This window comes from Mus caroli, unplaced genomic scaffold (genome assembly GCF_978045245.1).
Source record: "Mus caroli unplaced genomic scaffold, Mus_caroli_1 scaffold_18, whole genome shotgun sequence".
Taxonomy (NCBI): domain Eukaryota; kingdom Metazoa; phylum Chordata; class Mammalia; order Rodentia; family Muridae; genus Mus; species Mus caroli.
The window spans coordinates 68139952-68157408 of NW_028227273.1; the positions used below are offsets into that span (position 1 = coordinate 68139952).

General features: G+C 54.1%; 1 protein-coding gene across 7 annotated transcripts; it reads left to right on the forward strand.

The window, feature by feature from the left end:
- Positions 1–88: 88 nt before the first annotated feature.
- On the forward strand, positions 89–17110 carry Wdr90 (WD repeat domain 90). 7 transcript variants are annotated; one of them, XM_021149713.3, is made up of 41 exons: positions 108–413; positions 515–691; positions 781–889; positions 1058–1228; positions 1466–1580; positions 1674–1741; positions 2107–2210; positions 2280–2498; positions 2799–2867; positions 4143–4253; positions 4334–4479; positions 4560–4617; positions 5903–6021; positions 6111–6272; positions 6349–6479; positions 6546–6662; positions 7014–7249; positions 7621–7760; positions 7946–8076; positions 8820–8950; positions 9217–9378; positions 9492–9620; positions 9829–9944; positions 10018–10058; positions 10249–10380; positions 10841–11032; positions 11264–11361; positions 11769–11871; positions 12053–12174; positions 12323–12482; positions 12571–12761; positions 13040–13208; positions 13298–13409; positions 13765–13936; positions 15254–15376; positions 15477–15651; positions 15762–15892; positions 15977–16120; positions 16193–16312; positions 16432–16516; positions 16664–17110. In XM_021149713.3, the coding sequence occupies exons 1-41, from the start codon at positions 147–149 to the stop codon at positions 16831–16833; spliced, it is 5628 nt and encodes a 1875-aa protein (XP_021005372.1). In that variant the 5' UTR covers positions 108–146; the 3' UTR covers positions 16834–17110. The 7 variants fall into 7 exon arrangements, with proteins under 7 accessions (XP_085688695.1, XP_021005372.1, XP_029326790.1 ...); XM_029470930.2 differs by having other exon boundaries at positions 111–413; positions 2107–2498; XM_085832567.1 differs by having other exon boundaries at positions 111–413; positions 15977–16312.
- The last annotated feature ends 347 nt before the right edge of the window (positions 17111–17457 follow it).

Sequence of the window (17457 nt, forward strand, 5' to 3'; positions counted from 1 at the left end):
GGAGCCACGCAGCCGCGGGAGTTTTGTGCGTTGCTGCAGCGGCGACGGAAGTGACGCGCGTTGCCAGGCGGCTGTTGCTAGGCGCCGTGCTATGTGTTTTACGTAAGATAGCGTCAGCTGAGGCGGGAAGCGCGAGCTGTAGCGCCATGGCCGGAGGTAGTGGCGCGCGCGAGACGCGCTGTCGTCAGGGCTCGCGTCCCGGGAGTCCCGGGTCCGAGGTCCCCGCTGCGTCAGTGACTGGACCTCGTGCAGAAGCCCGTCCCGCGGGCGGAGGTGGAGGGTCGCGCCGCGCTGCCCCAGATCGCGGCGTCCCTTCTGCAGCCTGGCAGCACCCTTTCCTCAATGTATTCAGACATTTCAGGGTGGATGAGTGGAAACGGTCCAGCAAAGAGGGAGATGTGGCTGTGGTGACGGTACTGGCCGCGGGGTCCTTCCTGCTCCTGAGAAATCTCCCAGTGGGCACTGTGACTGTCCTCCGGCTTTGCGCCTGTTTGCAGCACCCCTCTCTTTCTAGGACAAGGTCCTGAAGAGCGCTGTGTATCGCATCCGTGGGTCTGTATCTGCCAGCAACTACATCCAGCTCCCCAGAACTAGCACCCAGTCTCTGGGGCTGACTGGGCGGTACCTGTATGTGCTTTTCCGGCCTGTGCCTACCAAGCACTTTGTCATCCACCTGGACGTGTCCACCGAGGTGCCCAGCTTGGAAGGAGGGCTGGGTGTTTGTTGCTGCTTTCCCACCATGCCATAATCTCCTTTTAATGGCCTCGCTCTGCCTCATAGGACGGCCAGGTCATCCGTGTGTCTTTCTCCAACCTCTTTAAGGAGTTCAAGTCCTCCGCAACGTGGCTTCAGTTCCCCTTTGTCTTCGAGACTAAGACACCCAGGAGAGGTGGTGATATTTGGTCCAAGAGGGACGGCTTGAATGAAGGCCTAGAACGGGATGGTACAGGCCCAACTGGGCATGTGCTTCTGTGTGGCCCTGAGGACAGCTAGGGGATGATGGGGCTGAGAGGGTTGCAACAAAATGGTAGGTGCTGACCTCACACCTGTCCTGCAGACCTGGCAGGTGTAGCTCTTCCTCGTGCCCGCTGGACCTGCCTACAGCTGGACCTGTGTGACATCCTGATGCTCTACCTCAGCAGGCACTATAGCCATCTCAAGAGCATCAGGCTGTGTGCCAGCCTGCTAGTCAGAAACCTCTACACCAGTGACCTGTGCTTTGACCCTGGTGAGGCCCACACTTCATACCCCATCCCAATCAGAAGGCTAGAACCCTCCCGCTAGCTGGCAGATAAGAACCACTTACCAATTTCAGAGGAGAGCCATGCACCAGGCCTCCCAGCTCCAGGAAGAGCATTGGGTGGGTTGGTTGGTGGAATGGCAGATACTTCGTAATGCATGTTGCCTGGGGTGGGAAGGGATAGGACAAATGTCCCTCGATCTAGAACAGTCCTGCTCATTGTAGCTGTCACTGTCACTGAGGCCCGGCGTGCAAAGTTGTCTGTTAACCCTATGCCTCGAGAAATGGCTTTCCCGGTGCCAAAAGGGGAGAGCTGGCATGACAATTACATCCACATTCGGTGAGGAGCTCTGGACCTCAGGTGGTGAGGGGCCAGGTGGCCTTTAGTCCCCAGATACTGATTTTGCTTCTACCTGTGTTTGCCACCCACAAGGTTTCCAAGTGACTCTTCCAAGGTGCCTGATGAGCAGGTTGAGAAGAGCTGTTCCCCCCCAGAAGCAGGTGGGCTGTGGTTCGACAGGGTGCACAGGGCTTGGTGGGAACAGTATTGGGGCATCCTGAATGAGGATCGGTAGCATGGAGACTACAGGTGGTATGTGCCTGGGGCAGCCTGGAAGTAGGCCCAGAGAAGGGCGGAGCTGGTGGCCCTCTGAGGTCCTAGAATCGTAAGGTCCATGCAAGTGGCATCTGGTCTCCACGCTTTCGTGTTGGAGAGACTCTGCCAGAGTTTAGGATAGAATGGTGGCAGCATTTATGGTATAGCATCTGTAGAATGGCGAGGGGAGCCTCCTGTTCTTCCCTGCACTTTGGCTGACATCCTCACGGGTCCTCTTGCTGCTCTGCCCTGGCTCTTTGCTCCGTTGTAGTCTTCCTAGGTCGTATGTCACGGCACCTGCCTCATCCAGTGGTCTTGGGCAAACCTTTGCTGAGCAGTAAGTCCCCTGTGGCCCAGGCATGTAGCTCTGCATTGGTGAGTGTGCCTGGGAAAGGGCTGGGGACCGGTGCCCCTAGGGTGCTGATGGCACATGTTCCATTACAGCCATGCCAGGTCCTTTCAGCATCCAGTCGCCTTCCAGAGGTCAGCCGGAACTACAGGTATGGAGAAGTCTCCAGTGTAAGTGCCTCCAGCATCCAGAGCCAACGTCCTTCAGTTCACCATGAGGTTCCCGATGCACACACGGTGTCTGGTGAGAGACACGTTTTTGCTGACAGATCATCTGGCGTGCCCATGGCCCTTGAGGACATTGGTTCCTGTAAGGTGAGTGCCCATCTGAAGGCATTGGGCATTAGTGAGATGACAGGCTGGCTAACCGGAGCCTCCTGAGATGCGTTCAGAGCGGATGGGCCTCTAGAGATGGGTTTGTTCCTGTTGCCAACTCTGTCAAAGGACAGGACCTGGGGTTTCTAAAGACTTTACCACTGCAGCCAGAAGACTGCTTCTAGCAGGAGTTCCTTGTACCTCCCCCCCCCCCCTTTTATTTGAGAGGCAGCACAGGTGGGGCATTCGCAGGGGATAGAGTGACTTCCTCCAGTCTCATTTTGCATTTTCCTATTTCAGCTTTTCCTCCCAGACCCAGTCCTGAGGCTCAAGGGCGTCATCGGCTTTGGGGGTCACAGCACCCAATGGGTGAGGTTCCCAGGCCAGTTTTGATTGGATGGGATGAGTGAGTTTTAGGGAAGGAAAGGTTTCTAGTTCTGTCGTGGGCACTTTCTTTCCTCAAGAAACCCTGCCCTGCCTACCTCTTATTCCTGAGGGCTAATGTGAGTCTTTAAGTCATGGGTGCCTTCTGTTCACTTGGTAAGGTCTGCTGGGCTAAAGGGCTCCCAAAGACCCAAGAGCTCTGAGATACGGATGTGTGTGTGTGTAAAAATTTTTTAAATTCTTTTATGGGGCTGGAGAGGTGTCTCAGCAGTTGGGAGTACTGACTGTTCTTCCAGTGGTCCTGAGTTCAAATCCCAGCAACCACATGGTGGTTCACAACCATCTGTAATGAGATCTGATGCCCTCTTCTGGGGTATCTGAAGACAGCTACAGTAAACTTACATATAATAAATACATCTTTAAAATTTTTTTTTTATGTAGCCAGGCAGTGGCAGCACTTTGATCCTAACATTCGGAGGCAGAGGCAGGCAGATAACTGTGTGTTTGAGGCCAGCCTGGTCTACAGAGTTCCAGGACAGCCAAAGCTACACACTGAACCTGGGGCCCTTTGTAAAAGGAACCAAGTTCTTTATACTGCTGAGCCATCTTTCCAGTCCCATAAAGATTTGTTTATTTTATGTGTATGTGTATCCTTACTGCCTGTGTGCAGAAGCCCACAGAGATCAGAAAGGGCATCAGATGCTTTGAGCAGGACTCACAGGCAGCTGTGAGCCACCGTGGGGGAGCTTGGGGCAGAACGTGAGTCTTCTCCAAGAGTACTAGACTGCCTTTTCCGCTGAGCCGTCTTTCCAGCCCCGGTTATGTCTATGAGTGTGGGTCTCTCTGATCCAGACCAGATGTATTGGAAGTGGGTATGATGTGGGAAGTCAGCTCCAGTATATGCAGTGGGCCTCTCGGAAAGACCTCAGTTAGAAAGGAGTGGTGTTTCTCTTCTTTCTGGGTACTCTCTAGGCCCTTCTGGGCGTGTTCTCTGAGTCTTTGATCTTTTGCTGCAAGATCACCAGTTTTTTATGGTGAAGAGGCTTTAGTTGATTTCTGCACATATGCCTATATGTGTTTGTATATGTGTATATGTGTGTGTGTGTGTGTGTGTGTGAGAGAGATGTGTCTTTGGGTGGCCAAATGCCTCTTGTGTGTGCTGTGTGCATACATGTGTGTGTCAGACTCCCCTTCTAAGCAACCAAGAGGGTCCTGGCTGGGTTTCTGTGGGTGACTTTGGTCCTGGCCCTCCTATGCTAGGCCCTGTGGACCAAAGATGGTGTGGCTGTTGTTTACCCCTGCCATGCAGTCATAATTGTCCTGCAGATTGACACTGGACAGCAGAGATTTTTCCTTGGCCACACCGACAAGGTACATGCCTGCTGGGCCTAGAGAGGGAGAGGTGAACCTGCAGGCCATATTACATTCCCTTCCTTATTCTACATCTCCAGGTCTCTGCCCTGGCGCTCAATGGCAGTGATACACTGCTAGCCTCAGCTCAGGTGCAGCCTCCCAGCATGGTGCGTCTCTGGGACTTCCAGACTGGGGGTTGCCTGTCTCTCTTCAGAAGCCCACTGCACACCATCTGCTCCCTCAGGTGCAGTAGCCTTGGATCAGGGCAGCAGGGGCAGTGGGAGATGCCTCATCAGATGCTGACCTCATCTTTCACACCTACAGCTTCTCTGGCAGTGGGGCACTCCTCTGCGGTGTGGGCAAGGACAGACACGGGAGGACGGTAATGTGTCAATGAGCCTGGTACCTGTTGCTTGGGTGGTGCGCTCCAGCCAGCCTTTGCTTGCTTTTTTGTTTGTTTATTTGTTTGCTGTTTGATTATTTGTTTGGTTTTGTTGGTTTTTTTGAGACAGGGTTCTCTATATAACCTTGGCTATCCTGGAACTCACTCTGAAGACCAGGCTGGCCTTCAACTCAGATCTGCCTACCTCTGCTTCCTGATTGCTGGGACTAAAAATGTGTGCCATCACTCCCTGGCCCAGCTTTTGTTTTCTAAAACTCTTGTCTTTGTTTATTTCTGCTTATTAAAATAGTATGTCGGGGGCTGGTGAGATGGCTCAGCAGGTAAGAGCACCCGACTGCTCTTCCAAAGGTCTGGAGTTCAAATCCCAGCAACCACATGGTGGCTCACAACCATCCGTAATGAGATCTGACTCCCTCTTCTGGAGTGTCTGAAGACAGCTACAGTGTACTTACATATAATAAATAAATCTAAAAGATTTAAAAAAAAAAAAAAAGACTTCCATTTAAAAAAAAAAAAAATAGTATGTCTATCTTGCTTTAAAATGAGGGCTGGAGAGATGACTGCATGGTTAAGAGCACTGTCTGCTCTTCCAGAGGTTCTGAGTTCAATTCCCAGCAACCACAAGGTGGCTCACAACCATCTGTAATGGGATCTGATACCCTTTTCTGGTGTGTCTGATGGCTGCAGTGTACTCATATACATAAAATAAATAAATCTGGGGAGGGGCGAGAGAGAGAGAGAATGAATATCAAGATGACCTAGATGTGATGGCACATTCCTTTGTTTTGATTGGCTTTGCTTCGTTTTTTTTCCCCCCAGGAAACAGGGCCATTCGCTAGGCCAGTCTGGTCTACATATCAAGCTCCAGGCCAGCCAGGGCTACATACACTGAATCTGTATTTAAATGGTCAGGGTTCTCAGAGTTGTAAGCATTTAGCTGCCCTGAACTGACCCATTGTTTCAGTGTGAGCTATGTTCGTTCTTCCCAGAATGTTGGGAATCCAATTTAGGGCCTTATGTTAGCCAGTTGCCTGCCACTGATCTACGCCCCAGTCTCAGTCAGGTTTTGCTTATCTCTATAGACAGCTACAGCTGCACTCTGCAGACCTGATGCTCAGGGGCTGGTTGGTCTCTGTGTCAGGGAAAAGTCCCTCCCTACCTGTTGAGGGGCTGAGGGCTCAGCTAGTCCTTACAGGGCAGGGCTAGGCAGAGCTCTCGCGGGGCTTGGTGTCTGCCCTGAGAGTTCAATCTACTTTGGTTGCAGGTGGTGGTGGCCTGGGGTACAGAGCAGACGGGCCTTGGCGGTGAGGTCGTGGTTCTTGCAAAAGTGCACACTGACTTCGATATTCGGGCCTTCCAGGTGGCCTTTTTTGATGAAACCAGGTGACGTGGCCAGGCTCTGTGGTACCAGGACAGGATTTGGGCCTCCAGCCCCTCTCTGCTCCACGTTGCTTACTCTTCCATTCCTACAGGATGGCATCATGTGGTCGGGGCAGCGTGAGGCTCTGGCGGCTGCGGGGTGGTGTCCTTCGGTCCTGCGCTGTGGACCTGGGGGAGTACTGTTCACTGGAGCTCACTGACCTTGCTTTTGCACAGGCACAGGATGGCCACTGTGCCCCCTCGGCCGGCACGCTGTGAGTCCCCACCTTTGTTCTTACCCAGCCCTCCCTTTACCTTGAGTGCCTCCCTCACTCCACCCTCCCTCTGCAGCTTTGTGTGCAGCCATAGTGGTCACATCCTGGAGATTGACCACCAGCGCATGTCTGTGCAGCACGTCCGCCGCTTGCTGCCTGCACGGTCCCCTGGTGCTCCCCTCGCCGAGAAGCAGAACTTTAGCGTGGGTAGGTGGGGACCCATTCCTCGGGGAAGTGACATCACATTGAGGTACTGATGGCTACCCTTTCCAGGGTCCGGCATTGCTATCAGTAGCCTCAGTGTCTCTACTGCCACATGTGCTGTGGGCTCCGAGGATGGCTACTTGCGACTCTGGCCCCTGGACTTTTCCTCCGTGCTCCTAGAGGCTGGTGAGATTGCATAAATCTGTCTACCCTAGTGTGGGTGTGGGGAGAGCTGGCCCAGGGAAGGTTGGGATCCTCTGGCTCTGGTTTTGGGAGTACTCGTCTCAGGCTGGACAGTGAGCTATGGGGTGAGGGAGCTACCCTGAACCTGGCTGCCTCACAGTACCAGTGCTGCTCTCTGCAGGCCGCTTTCACTGTGGCTTTGGGGGCAGTGGCTGGTGGGCATGATACTCTCAGAGCTTTGGAGCCTTGGCAGCAGAGGAGCAAGGGGTCTGTGTCTTGGGTACTTCAGTACCCACATAGTGTGGTGTGAGCTTTCCTGGAGCCCCAGCGGCTGTCGACCTACCCTTCCCACAGAACACGACGGCCCTGTCAGTTCTGTCTCCTTCAGTCCCGATGGCCTGCGTGTGCTGTCCACCACCACTTCAGGCCACCTGGGCTTCCTGGATGTCCCCTCCCGGGAGTATACTGTGTTGGCACGCTCCCACATGGCCCCAGTGTTGGCGCTTTCTACAGAACAGAACCGGGGACAGATGGCCACTGTGTCCCTTGACCACACTGTCCGTATCTGGGACCTGGCTACCCTACAGCAGGTAGGGAGTGGCAAAAGGCAAGCAGGGGATAGATCCAGACACCACACCCAGAGGCTGAGGGCAAGGGATCCACAGGGAATTGGGTCCTTCCAGCCCAGTCTCTGGAACTTAGTGTTAAAATCACGTGGGGCACAATTGTCCCTTGAGGGTTTTTTTTTTTTTTTTTTTTTTTTTTGGTTTCTTGAGACAGGGTTTCTCTGTATAGCCCTGGCTGTCCTGGAACTCACTTTGTAGACCAGGCTGGCCTTGAACTCAGAAATCTGCCTGCCTCTGCCTCCCAAGTGCTGGGATTAAAGGCGTGCGCCACCATGCCCAGCCCCTTGAGTTTTCTTGGCCCCTACCCACCCTTCATGGTGGTCTCTTTCCTCCAGCTGTATGACTTCTCGTCCTCTGAGGACACCCCTTGTGCTGTTGCTTTCCACCCCACACTGCCAAACTTCTTCTGTGGCTTCAGCAGTGGGGCAGTGCGTTCCTTCAGCTTGGAGAACGCTGGAGTCCTGGTAGAACACACGTGAGTGTCTCGGGGCGGGGACGGGTGAGGGGCAGGGCTACACAGACACCACCAGTGAATATGGAAGCTCAGGAGCTCTGTGGGATCCCATGTGGGGAGGACCCTTTGCAGGAAAGCCAGTGCCACCATAAACCTCATCTTGGCTCCCAGGGCCAAGGTCAGCGAGTGTCCCATGTGTGCTGCAGGCGTCACCGAGGGGCCATCACCAGCCTGGTCATCACCCTTGACGGCAGATTTCTGTTCAGCTCCTGCTCTCAGGGCTCGCTGGTCCAGTACAGCTGTGCTGTCTCTCAATGCTGCGTCCTACGTGTGGCAGGTCAGGCTCCTAGCCACTCACGCTGGTTCCAAGCACTGGGGAGCTCTGTCTTGGTTAGCTTTCTATGCTCTGATAAAGCAAGCTGGGGAAGAGAGAGTTTATTTCATCTTTCAGTTTCCAGTCCATCCAGGGAAGTCAGGGCAGGAACTTGAAGGTAGGAACTGAAGCAGAGGCCTTGGAGGGGTACCGTTTACTGACTTGATCCCCATGGCTGGCTCTGCCTGCTTCCCTAACACAGCCCAGGACCACCGGCCCAGAAGTGGCACTGCCAAATGGGCAGGACCACCTACATCAGTCATTCATTAATCAAGAAAATGCTCCCATAATTTTGCTCACATGGCCAATCTGATAGAGGTACTTTCTTTCTAGGTGTCTCTGGTCTAATTAGGGCACGGCCATTACCTCCATGCTCAGGGTCTGTGTTTTGTCATGTGCCTCCCACCAAGGAGGGGTCTCTGAGCCCTCCTTACAAGCCAAGGGTCAATAAGGGTCTGTGCCTCTTCTGCTTCAGAAGATGGGCAGCCTGGGCACTGGGAAAGCATCTGTGAGAGATCCATTCAGATGGCATCTGTGCCTCCAGTGCTTCTCCTTGACTTAGCCTGCCAAGTGGTCATGTGAGACAGCCTGAGAGACCTGAAGTATGAGCTCCGTGCAAACTATAGAGGGCCAGTGTATGCTGCATGGGAGATGGGGTTAAGAGTCTCCCACCACACCCACTGACCCCCTGCCCTATGCTACTACAGCCAACATGGTCTGTCAGGATGGTCGCCCCAACCCCAATATTCTGGCAGTCAGTGGAGACAGCTGCCGGCTGGCCTTTGTGGGCCCCTCCAAGTGCATGGTGACAATTGTGGAGTCGGCCTCCTTGGATGAGGTGAGTGTGGGGCCCCCTAGGCCAGGGCTCTGCCTGTCTAGGTATAAAGTATACAGGAATAGGCAAGAGGCTACAGTTGCTCAGGAGCAGTCCAGGGCCTATCCCCGATACTGAAGGTCTTGGCCTTGCCATGCTTTCTAGAAGCTCAGCTTCCTAAGTGGGGCTTATTTCTGGGCACCCAGGTGGGGGCTCCTGAAGCCACTTCCCTGGCCCTGGGTGGTGCCCACTAACCCTGGATTGGAGGCTAGTGGTCACTTGCCCCCTAGCTACTCCGTGTTGATGTCAGCACCCTCAACCTGGCCAGCAACCACCTGGACTGGGCTGTGGCTATCTGCTTCAGCCCCGGGAACTCAGGCCATTTGCTGGTGTCCACATCCTCTAACAAGGTTGTGGTACTGGATGCTGTGTCAGGACACACGCTCCGGGAGGTGAGTCAGGGCACTACCGGCAGTGGGCTGCCGACCCTTCCCTGTTCCTGCAGCCTTGCCCCAGTGCCAGCTGCTCTACCACAAAGGGGCATCTTGAGAATGCTTTATTCTAGTTATCTAGTGTCCGCTCCAGAGCCTGCTGCTCCCTGGCTCTTAGTGAGGATGCTCATTTGCTGCTGGCAGCCACTGACCGGACCATTACAGTGTGGGATTATTCAACACAGGCGAACCCCAGCTGCCAGGTATGTGCTGTGTGCTGTGGCTCTCCATGGGTGGCTGAGGGGACCCTGGAGGAGCAAGTGAGGGAAGGCAGGGATTGGAAGGATGGAAGGTGATGTGTAGAACTCTCTGCTTACTGAGGCCAAATGCTACCTGGAGATACCTAGAGACTGGGAGCACAGAATCCTAGGCATGCTCTGGGTCCCTATATGTGGTGCTTACTGCCCCTAGGTATACATTGGCCACTCAGAGCCTGTGCACGCTGTAGCCTTCACACCTGATCAGCTGCAGGTCATCAGTGTGGGGGATGCCATCTTCCTCTGGGACATCCTGGCTACCCCGGAGAGGCAAGTGTCTGTCCTTCATCATATCTGCATGGGCCTTTGCTGGCTGGCCCCTGACACCTTCTCTTGTTCTCAGAGATGGAGGTGATCATGAAGCACCCCCAGTGCATGAGGCCGGTGAGTGATTCAGGCTTAGCTGGGAGAGGAGGGCATGACCGTGTTAGTTGGTGTGGAGCTGACACTGGGTTGGTTGGTGGTCATGTTGGGCAAGTGGCACCGTCTCCTCTCCTGTGCCTGCCTGATGAGACCTCCTCCCTGAGAGACATATCTGGCACGCCCAGCCCTGACATGGTCTTTCTATCTCTAGGCTCTAGTTCAGGGCAGCTGGATGACCTGGCATCTGGGGCCAGTGGACTCCCTCGGCAGCAAGTGCCCATACCGTTTCAGGCATTACCGCCTCCACTGAGTACCCATGACAGGCTCCTTGAAGGCAGTACTGGTGAGGGTGGGGTCCTCGGCAGGTCTGGGTGTACATGGTCACATGGTGTGCTGGTTCTCAGTGGTGTCCGGCCAGGTAGCTGTTGTTCCCTTTCTTCCTTTTTTCTTTCAAGACCGACTCTCACTCTATCTGTGCTCTCCTCTGTGGGAGCCACAGCCAGTTGCTGCCCACAGCACGTACCTGGCAGCTGGGGTTTGGCTGTGTTGGATAACTGCACACTGTAATGGTCCGGTCAGTGAGCTCCAAGGAGCAGCAGGAGCAGTATCTGGAGCAGATACTAGATATGTGTATACATTTGTCTCACTTTCAAGACAGCTCTGGCTGTCCTGAAACTCACCATACAGACCAGGCTGGCCTCAAACTCCAGAGATCTCCTTGTCTCCGCTTCCTGAATGCTGGGATTAAAGGTGTGCACTACCGACTCTGACTTTGCTCTTTCTCTTGCTGGTCCTAACCCTAGGCACCTTCTCCACGTCTGATGAGGAAGGACTCTGTGAGGAGAACCATGTTTCTGAGGCGCTCCTCCAAGGCCAGGCCCCAACCCCACATGTGCTCGTGGACAGGGAAGCCAGTGGAGCTGGGGATGCCCCTCGGGAGGCTGCAGGGAGCTCCTGGACACAAGCTGAGCGTCCCAGTCCCCACAGCCACATGAGTAAGCCTGGCTGCGGGCAGAGACCGAGACCTCTGTCGGGCCACTTTGGGGGCTTGTAGTAATCTTTCCTGAAAGATGGCTTGAGGTCACCTCCAGGACTCTGGGGGTCCTGATATACCTGTGGTGGGTGGTACACAGCTCTTAGCCTAGCAGGGTTGGGGGTGCTTTGTGTCTGGGGAGGAATCTCTGGTGATAGTAGGCAGTTGAGTGTCCCATGGTCTCTTCTGTCAGGTGAATGGAGCCTGCGGAGCGGGAAGGCTGGGCTCCCAACCCGCCCAGATTCCTACAAGCACTTCACAGCTCGATATAAGACCTCACCACGGGTTAAGGTTGGCAGCACACCATGCTAGGGTTTAAACATTGTCTTCTCTCATCGTGGACCCTCTCAGTCTTCCCCTGGGGAGCTTCCACTCCATCCTGCCCACACACAGCCTCCATCTGGTAGTGTAGATTCTCAGCTTTCTGGTTCTGCTGATACCACCCACCACCTCTGTCTCTCACTGGTGCTGCTGCCCTTCTCTGCCCCTCAGTACTCCAGGAGCATCAAGTTCCTAGTTCCTGGCTCCCATGGATCCCACCTCCCGATTTATACCCCAGGTCCCTTACCTGACCACTATGTATATCTCTTAGCGCTGACCTGTATAGTCTGGGGACAGCTATGCTGGTCACCAGCTGACTTGTGTAGTCTGGGGACAGCTATGCTGGTCACCAGCTTTCTGGGTCTGCTTCCTTGCAGAGTGTCTCCTTCCCTCCCATTGGCAGGGAGCGGCTGCGCCTGAAGGCCGTTGTGGGCTACAATGGGAATGGGCGGGCCAACATGGTCTGGAGGCCCGACACAGGTAGGACTGCAGTGTCCAGTCTCATCCTCTAGGGTAGGTCCTCCACAGTGAACTGGATGTCAGTTGAAGCTTCTAGAGTGTAGGGCACTGGCACATGCCCTTGTTATGCCAAAGCCCCATGAGGTTTTACTGCCGGCAGTGGCGGTGCTGGGATCTTGTCATTTCCCTTGCCTACATACAGGTTTCTTTGCCTACACTTGTGGTCGCCTGGTGGTAGTGGAGGACCTGCATTCTGGCACCCAGAGGCACTGGCTTGGCCATTCTCAGGAGATCTCTACTCTGGCACTCAACCAGGATGGCCAGGTGCATCCCTTGTCCACGTCCAGGGGCACAGTGTACAGTAGAGGGTGGCTGTGGTTCTAGTTTAGCATGCAGGATACGTCCCCGAGTACCCACCATTCAGCAAGGGCAGGCATGGGAGCGTCTCTACTGACCACCTTCCGGCCTGCAGATCTTGGCCTCTGCCTCCTGCTGCGGCAACACAACTGCCCGTTGCCAGATCCGAATTTGGGATGTTCCCAAGGGCCTTTGTCGACACCTCCTTTCCCACCATGACACAGCTGTGCAAGCTCTGGCTTTCTCACCAGATGATGAGTTCCTTGTAACGCTGGGTAGGTAGGCTTGGGTAAGCAGAGAGGGCAGATTTCTAGGAGCCATGGTGGCTAGACTATGCCTGACATCCCTGTTATATGTCCCTAGGGGACTATGCTGACAGGAACCTTGCCCTGTGGAGCATGGCAACCTATGAACTCCTGTCATCCACTCGCCTCCTGGAGCCTGTGCATGGTGTGGCCTTTAACCCATGGGATGCCAGTGAGCTCATCTGTGTGGGCACAAATGCCATCACCTTCTGGCTCCTGCAGCATCATGGGGCAGACACCTGCTTCCAGGTACCAGGCTGCTGACTGAGGTGTTATTTTAGCATTGGTGTCTCACTTGCATGTGCCTCTGTATGAGGGTGCTGAATCCCCTTGAACAGTTACACAGTTGTGAGCTGCCATGTGGATGCTGGGAAATGATTCTGGGTCCTCTGGAAAAGCAGCCAGTGCTCTTAACCTCTGAGCCATCTCTCCAGCCCCGAGGTGTTCCATGGGCAACTAACTTGAGAGAATGGGAAACGGTTGCCTGAGGACCTCATTGACCCACAGCCACACTGGTGCTCTGTCAGGTACACCGAGAGCCAGTCCCTGAGGAACTGGGGGCGTCCGAGTTGACCTCACTCTGCTATGGGGCCAGCCCTCTGCTCTACTGTGGCTCCAGCTCTGGCCAGGTCTGTGTCTGGGACACTGGCACTGGCCACTGCTTCCTGGCCTGGGAGGCTGACGATGGGGAGATCGGTGAGTGTTCTACAGTCTCTATCACCCTCCAGCTGAGCTGGCTGTCACAGTGTGGGAAATGGGTATTTTATACCCACTTTGTCTCCTAGGGGTGCTGCTGTGTTCAGGCTCTAGACTGATCAGTGGGAGCAACACAAAAAGGCTGCGCCTTTGGGCTGTGGGGGTTGTGCCAGAGCTAAGGCGCAAAGGTTCCAGTGCCAGGTGAGCTGCCATAGGCCTCTGGCCTGCATCATCCCCCTGGGTTTTGGCTATAAAGTCTCAAGTCCTTGATGGATCCTGCAAGCCAGCAGTGGTGTAGCACAGCTCTTAGTCTAGGGCTACCCTACATATCTGTCTTAGTTGGGCTCCTCTTTATGGGTGCACTCAGGCATAGATAGCATGGGCCTTGCACACTGCAGACCAAGGATAAAGAAGCTTAGAATCTCTGGCCTGGCGAGTTGGTTCCTTTACCCATGAGAGCACAGGACCAGACTGATAGCTGCCAGTTTCCCTGTCACCTGGCAGACTCCGCTGGCTTGTGTCTCCAGCCTCAGGACTCCTTTCCCTGTTCTCTTAGATCCAGTTCTGTTTTCATGGAGCGTGAGCTGACCCTGGATGGGGCTGTTGTGAGTGCCAGTTTTGACAGTGGCATGGACATGGGTGTAGTGGGTACCACAGCTGGCACCATCTGGTACATCAGCTGGACAGAGGGCACTAGCACCCGCCTCATCAGTGGCCACAGGACCAAGGTGAGCTCACTGGGCTGTGAAGGAAGACAGGATTGCCAGCCCAGGTAGGGTAGGCTAGGGCAGCAAGCCCATTTACTGCCTCCATCTCTTCCACCACAGTCATCGTGTCTTCAGCTCATGAGTAACACTCGGAGACTCAAAAGACTGTAGTCTTTTCTTTTTTTTGGTTTTTTCGAGACAGGGTTTCTCTGTGTAGCCCTGGCTGTCCTGGCACTCACTTTGTAGACCAGGCTGGCCTCGAACTCAGAAATCCGCCTGCCTCTGCCTCCCGAGTGCTGGGATTAAAGGCGTGCGCCACCACGCCCAGCTGTAGTCTTTTCTTTTTGTAACTTGTTAAAGAACCCACATCACCTGCTTAGCCTTTCCCATAGGCTGGCTCTGCTGACATTGTCAGGATCCTAGTGTGGAATCCTGGCGGTCCCACCAGGTTCTGAATGTATCTGTTCATACGCAGTTGGAACTGGCCTGGGTATTTCAGATGTGGTCAGGTCTAGGCAGGCCTGTCATTTGATAGGACTATCTGGATTTATTCATGCCTGATTGCCATGTGATGGATCTTGCCTATGGCCTTGTATGGGCTTCCTTCATTGTCCATCAGATTTCTAGGTTCATCCAGGCTGTGTCTCAGTTCTTCTGTCTTTCCTATGGCCAGTTTCCTGTTGTTCAAATAGCCAGTATGCCCTCCCACCCACAGAGGTTTGGGTCTTGAGCCCTTAGCTGTGCTGGCAGTCCTGACTGCTTCCCAGCACTAAGGATGGACAGGCATTCCAGGCCCATAGGCTGTGATATGAACCTCGTGAGCCTAGGATGGCAATGGGACCCAGGACCCCTGAGCAACCCTAACCTTGGATTTTCTCCAAGAGATATTATGCATCAGTTTACACGGAATTTTACTGGTTCATGGCATCTGTGCCACCTGCCTCCAAAAATCCTGATTCTCAGTGGTGCCCACGAGATGCACATATTTTCTCCATCAAGACATTCAAGAGTCTGAATAAAAAGCCACAAAGCCACTTGAGCTCTGAGCAGTGGGGACATCCAAGTGGCTCGTGCTTTCTTTTTCAATCTGTAGCCTGCTGGAGACACCAGGTCACAGTATATACTCTAGGTTCTGTCAGTGTTTCCCGTGGTTTTCCACATCCCACCTACGATGGGTTCATCCCTAAGTCTAGGTAGCAGTATGTACCTCACATGGAGGTGGTTGGGTCAAGTGGGCTTGGGCAGAAGACAGTTGTTCCTGTGTGGGCAGCCTGGCTTGGAGATCTGAGTGGGAAAGGCCCAGATGGGCATCCCCTTAACTCTACTGGGGTCCCACAGGTAAACGAGGTGGTCTTCAGCCCCAGTGAGTCTCACTGTGCCACCTGTGGTGAGGATGGGAGCGTGAGGGTGTGGTCTTTGGCCAGCATGGAGCTGGTGATCCAGTTTCAGGTGCTGAACCAGGTAAGTTGGGAGATCTGGGGTTGGGGGTCGGTCATGTGCTCTGCTCCCTCTGTCCCCTTCCTGGGGCCATGTTGATTTCTCCTTCTCCATGCAACACTAGAGCTGCCTCTGCCTTGCGTGGACGCCCCCGTCCTGTGAACTCCCAGAGCAGCAGCAGGTAGCGGCCGGCTACAGTGATGGCACACTTCGAGTCTTCAGTATCTCTCGTACAGCAATGGAACTCAAGATGCACCCCCACCGGACTGCTCTGACAGCCATCGCCTTCTCCACCGACGGTGAGCAGACGCGGCCAGAGAGTCACGTGCCCATCTCAGCTAGCCTGCACCACACTTCCAGGTTGTGGGTTGGGCTCACACAATGGCATCATAGTCTCCATCTGCCACAGGTCAGACCATCCTATCTGGAGATAAGGACGGACTTGTGGCTATAAGCCACCCCTGCACAGGAATGACCTTCCGTGTGCTCAGTGACCACCGGGGTGCCCCAATTTCTGCTATCCAGAGCACGAGCAAAGAAGTAAGGCAAGCTCAGGTGATGGTGGCGAGGGGTTTGGGGTGCTGTGGGCAGGCAGCAGATTCTCACATCCCTCATTTCTCCCAGTATGGAGACCTGGGGGTAGAGGGTGTAGAACTGTGGCTGGCTGCGAGTGGGGACCAACGTGTCAGCATCTGGGTCTCTGACTGGCTCCGGGACCGCTGTGAACTCCTGGAATGGTTGAGCTTTCCTGCACCTGCCGTCTCAGAGGTAAGAGTTCCACAGTCATGTGGGTGGGGATTGGAGTCTGCACAACCCAGCACAACATACTGCTTTCCACAGGCTCCAGGCCTCCTGCCCCCCTCTCTTGCTGCCTTCTGCCCTTGGGATAAAGCGGTACTGGTGTGTGTGGGCCTGGGTGCACATGAGGAGGTCATCTTCTACAGTCTCCGCGAGAAGCAGGTTTGTGTGATCACTGCTCTGTAGGTGGACATCCAGGGCTGTGTCATAGGGTTAGAAGGCCATGGAGCTTGGGCTTTGTCCCTGGCAGGAGACCTCAGTGTCATACTGTTTTCCTACAGGTGATACAGAAGACACCTCTGCCATTCTTTGCCATGTCCTTGAGCCTGTCCCCAGGAGCTCAGCTCATGGTGGTTGGTTTTGCTGGTGAGTGCTGGTCGACACACAGAGAGAGGGCAGCTTTGACAGTCCTCAGCCATATCAGGTTTGGGGGGGCGTAGACATCATGGCCCTGCTCCCCTCAGCAAGGTCCCCTGGTGTCAGTACTCAGAGCGCCCTGTCATCTACCCACAGAGTGCATGATGAGGCTCCTAGACTGTGCGTCAGGGACTGCCCAGGACTTGGAAGGCCACGATGACTCGGTCCACCTGTGTAGGTTCACTCCATCTGGCAGACTGCTCTTCACAGCTGCTTACAACGAGATCCTGGTGTGGGAAGTCACCGGCCCTGAGCTAGGAACATAGGCAGAAAAGCCAGACTGTGGATTGCTGTATGCCAAGCCAGGATGGCTGGGACAGGCTTCAGAACTGCATTGTTTGGAATTTGGGTGAAATCTGAAAAGATTTAAGGAGGCTGAGGGTGTGGCAGTGATTTAGAGTCTGTGAAGTGTGGATTTAACCCTCAGAACCACTCCCTCCTACACAGAACTTGGCATACTGGGTTGTTTTTCACATGAAGGTTGTTTTATTGTTTTTATTTTGTACAGTTTAAGGAAATAAACACTGGCATTTATTATAGCGATACTTTTTTGTTTGTTTGCTTTGCTTTTTATTAGGTATTTTCCTCATTTACATTTCCAATGCTATCCCAAAAGTCCCCCATACCCTCCCCCCCCCCCACTCCCCTACTCACCCACTCCCACTTTTTGGCTCTGGCGTTCCCCTGTACTGGGGTATATAAAGTTTGCAAGTCCAATGGGCCTCTCTTTCCAGTGATGGCCGACTAGGCCATCTTTTGATACATATGCAGCTAGAGTCAAGAGCTCCAGGGTACTGTTTATTTCATAATGTTGTTCCAAACCTATAGGGTTGCAGATCCCTTTAGCTCCTTGGGTACTTTCTCTAGCTCCTCCATTGGGGGCCCTGTGA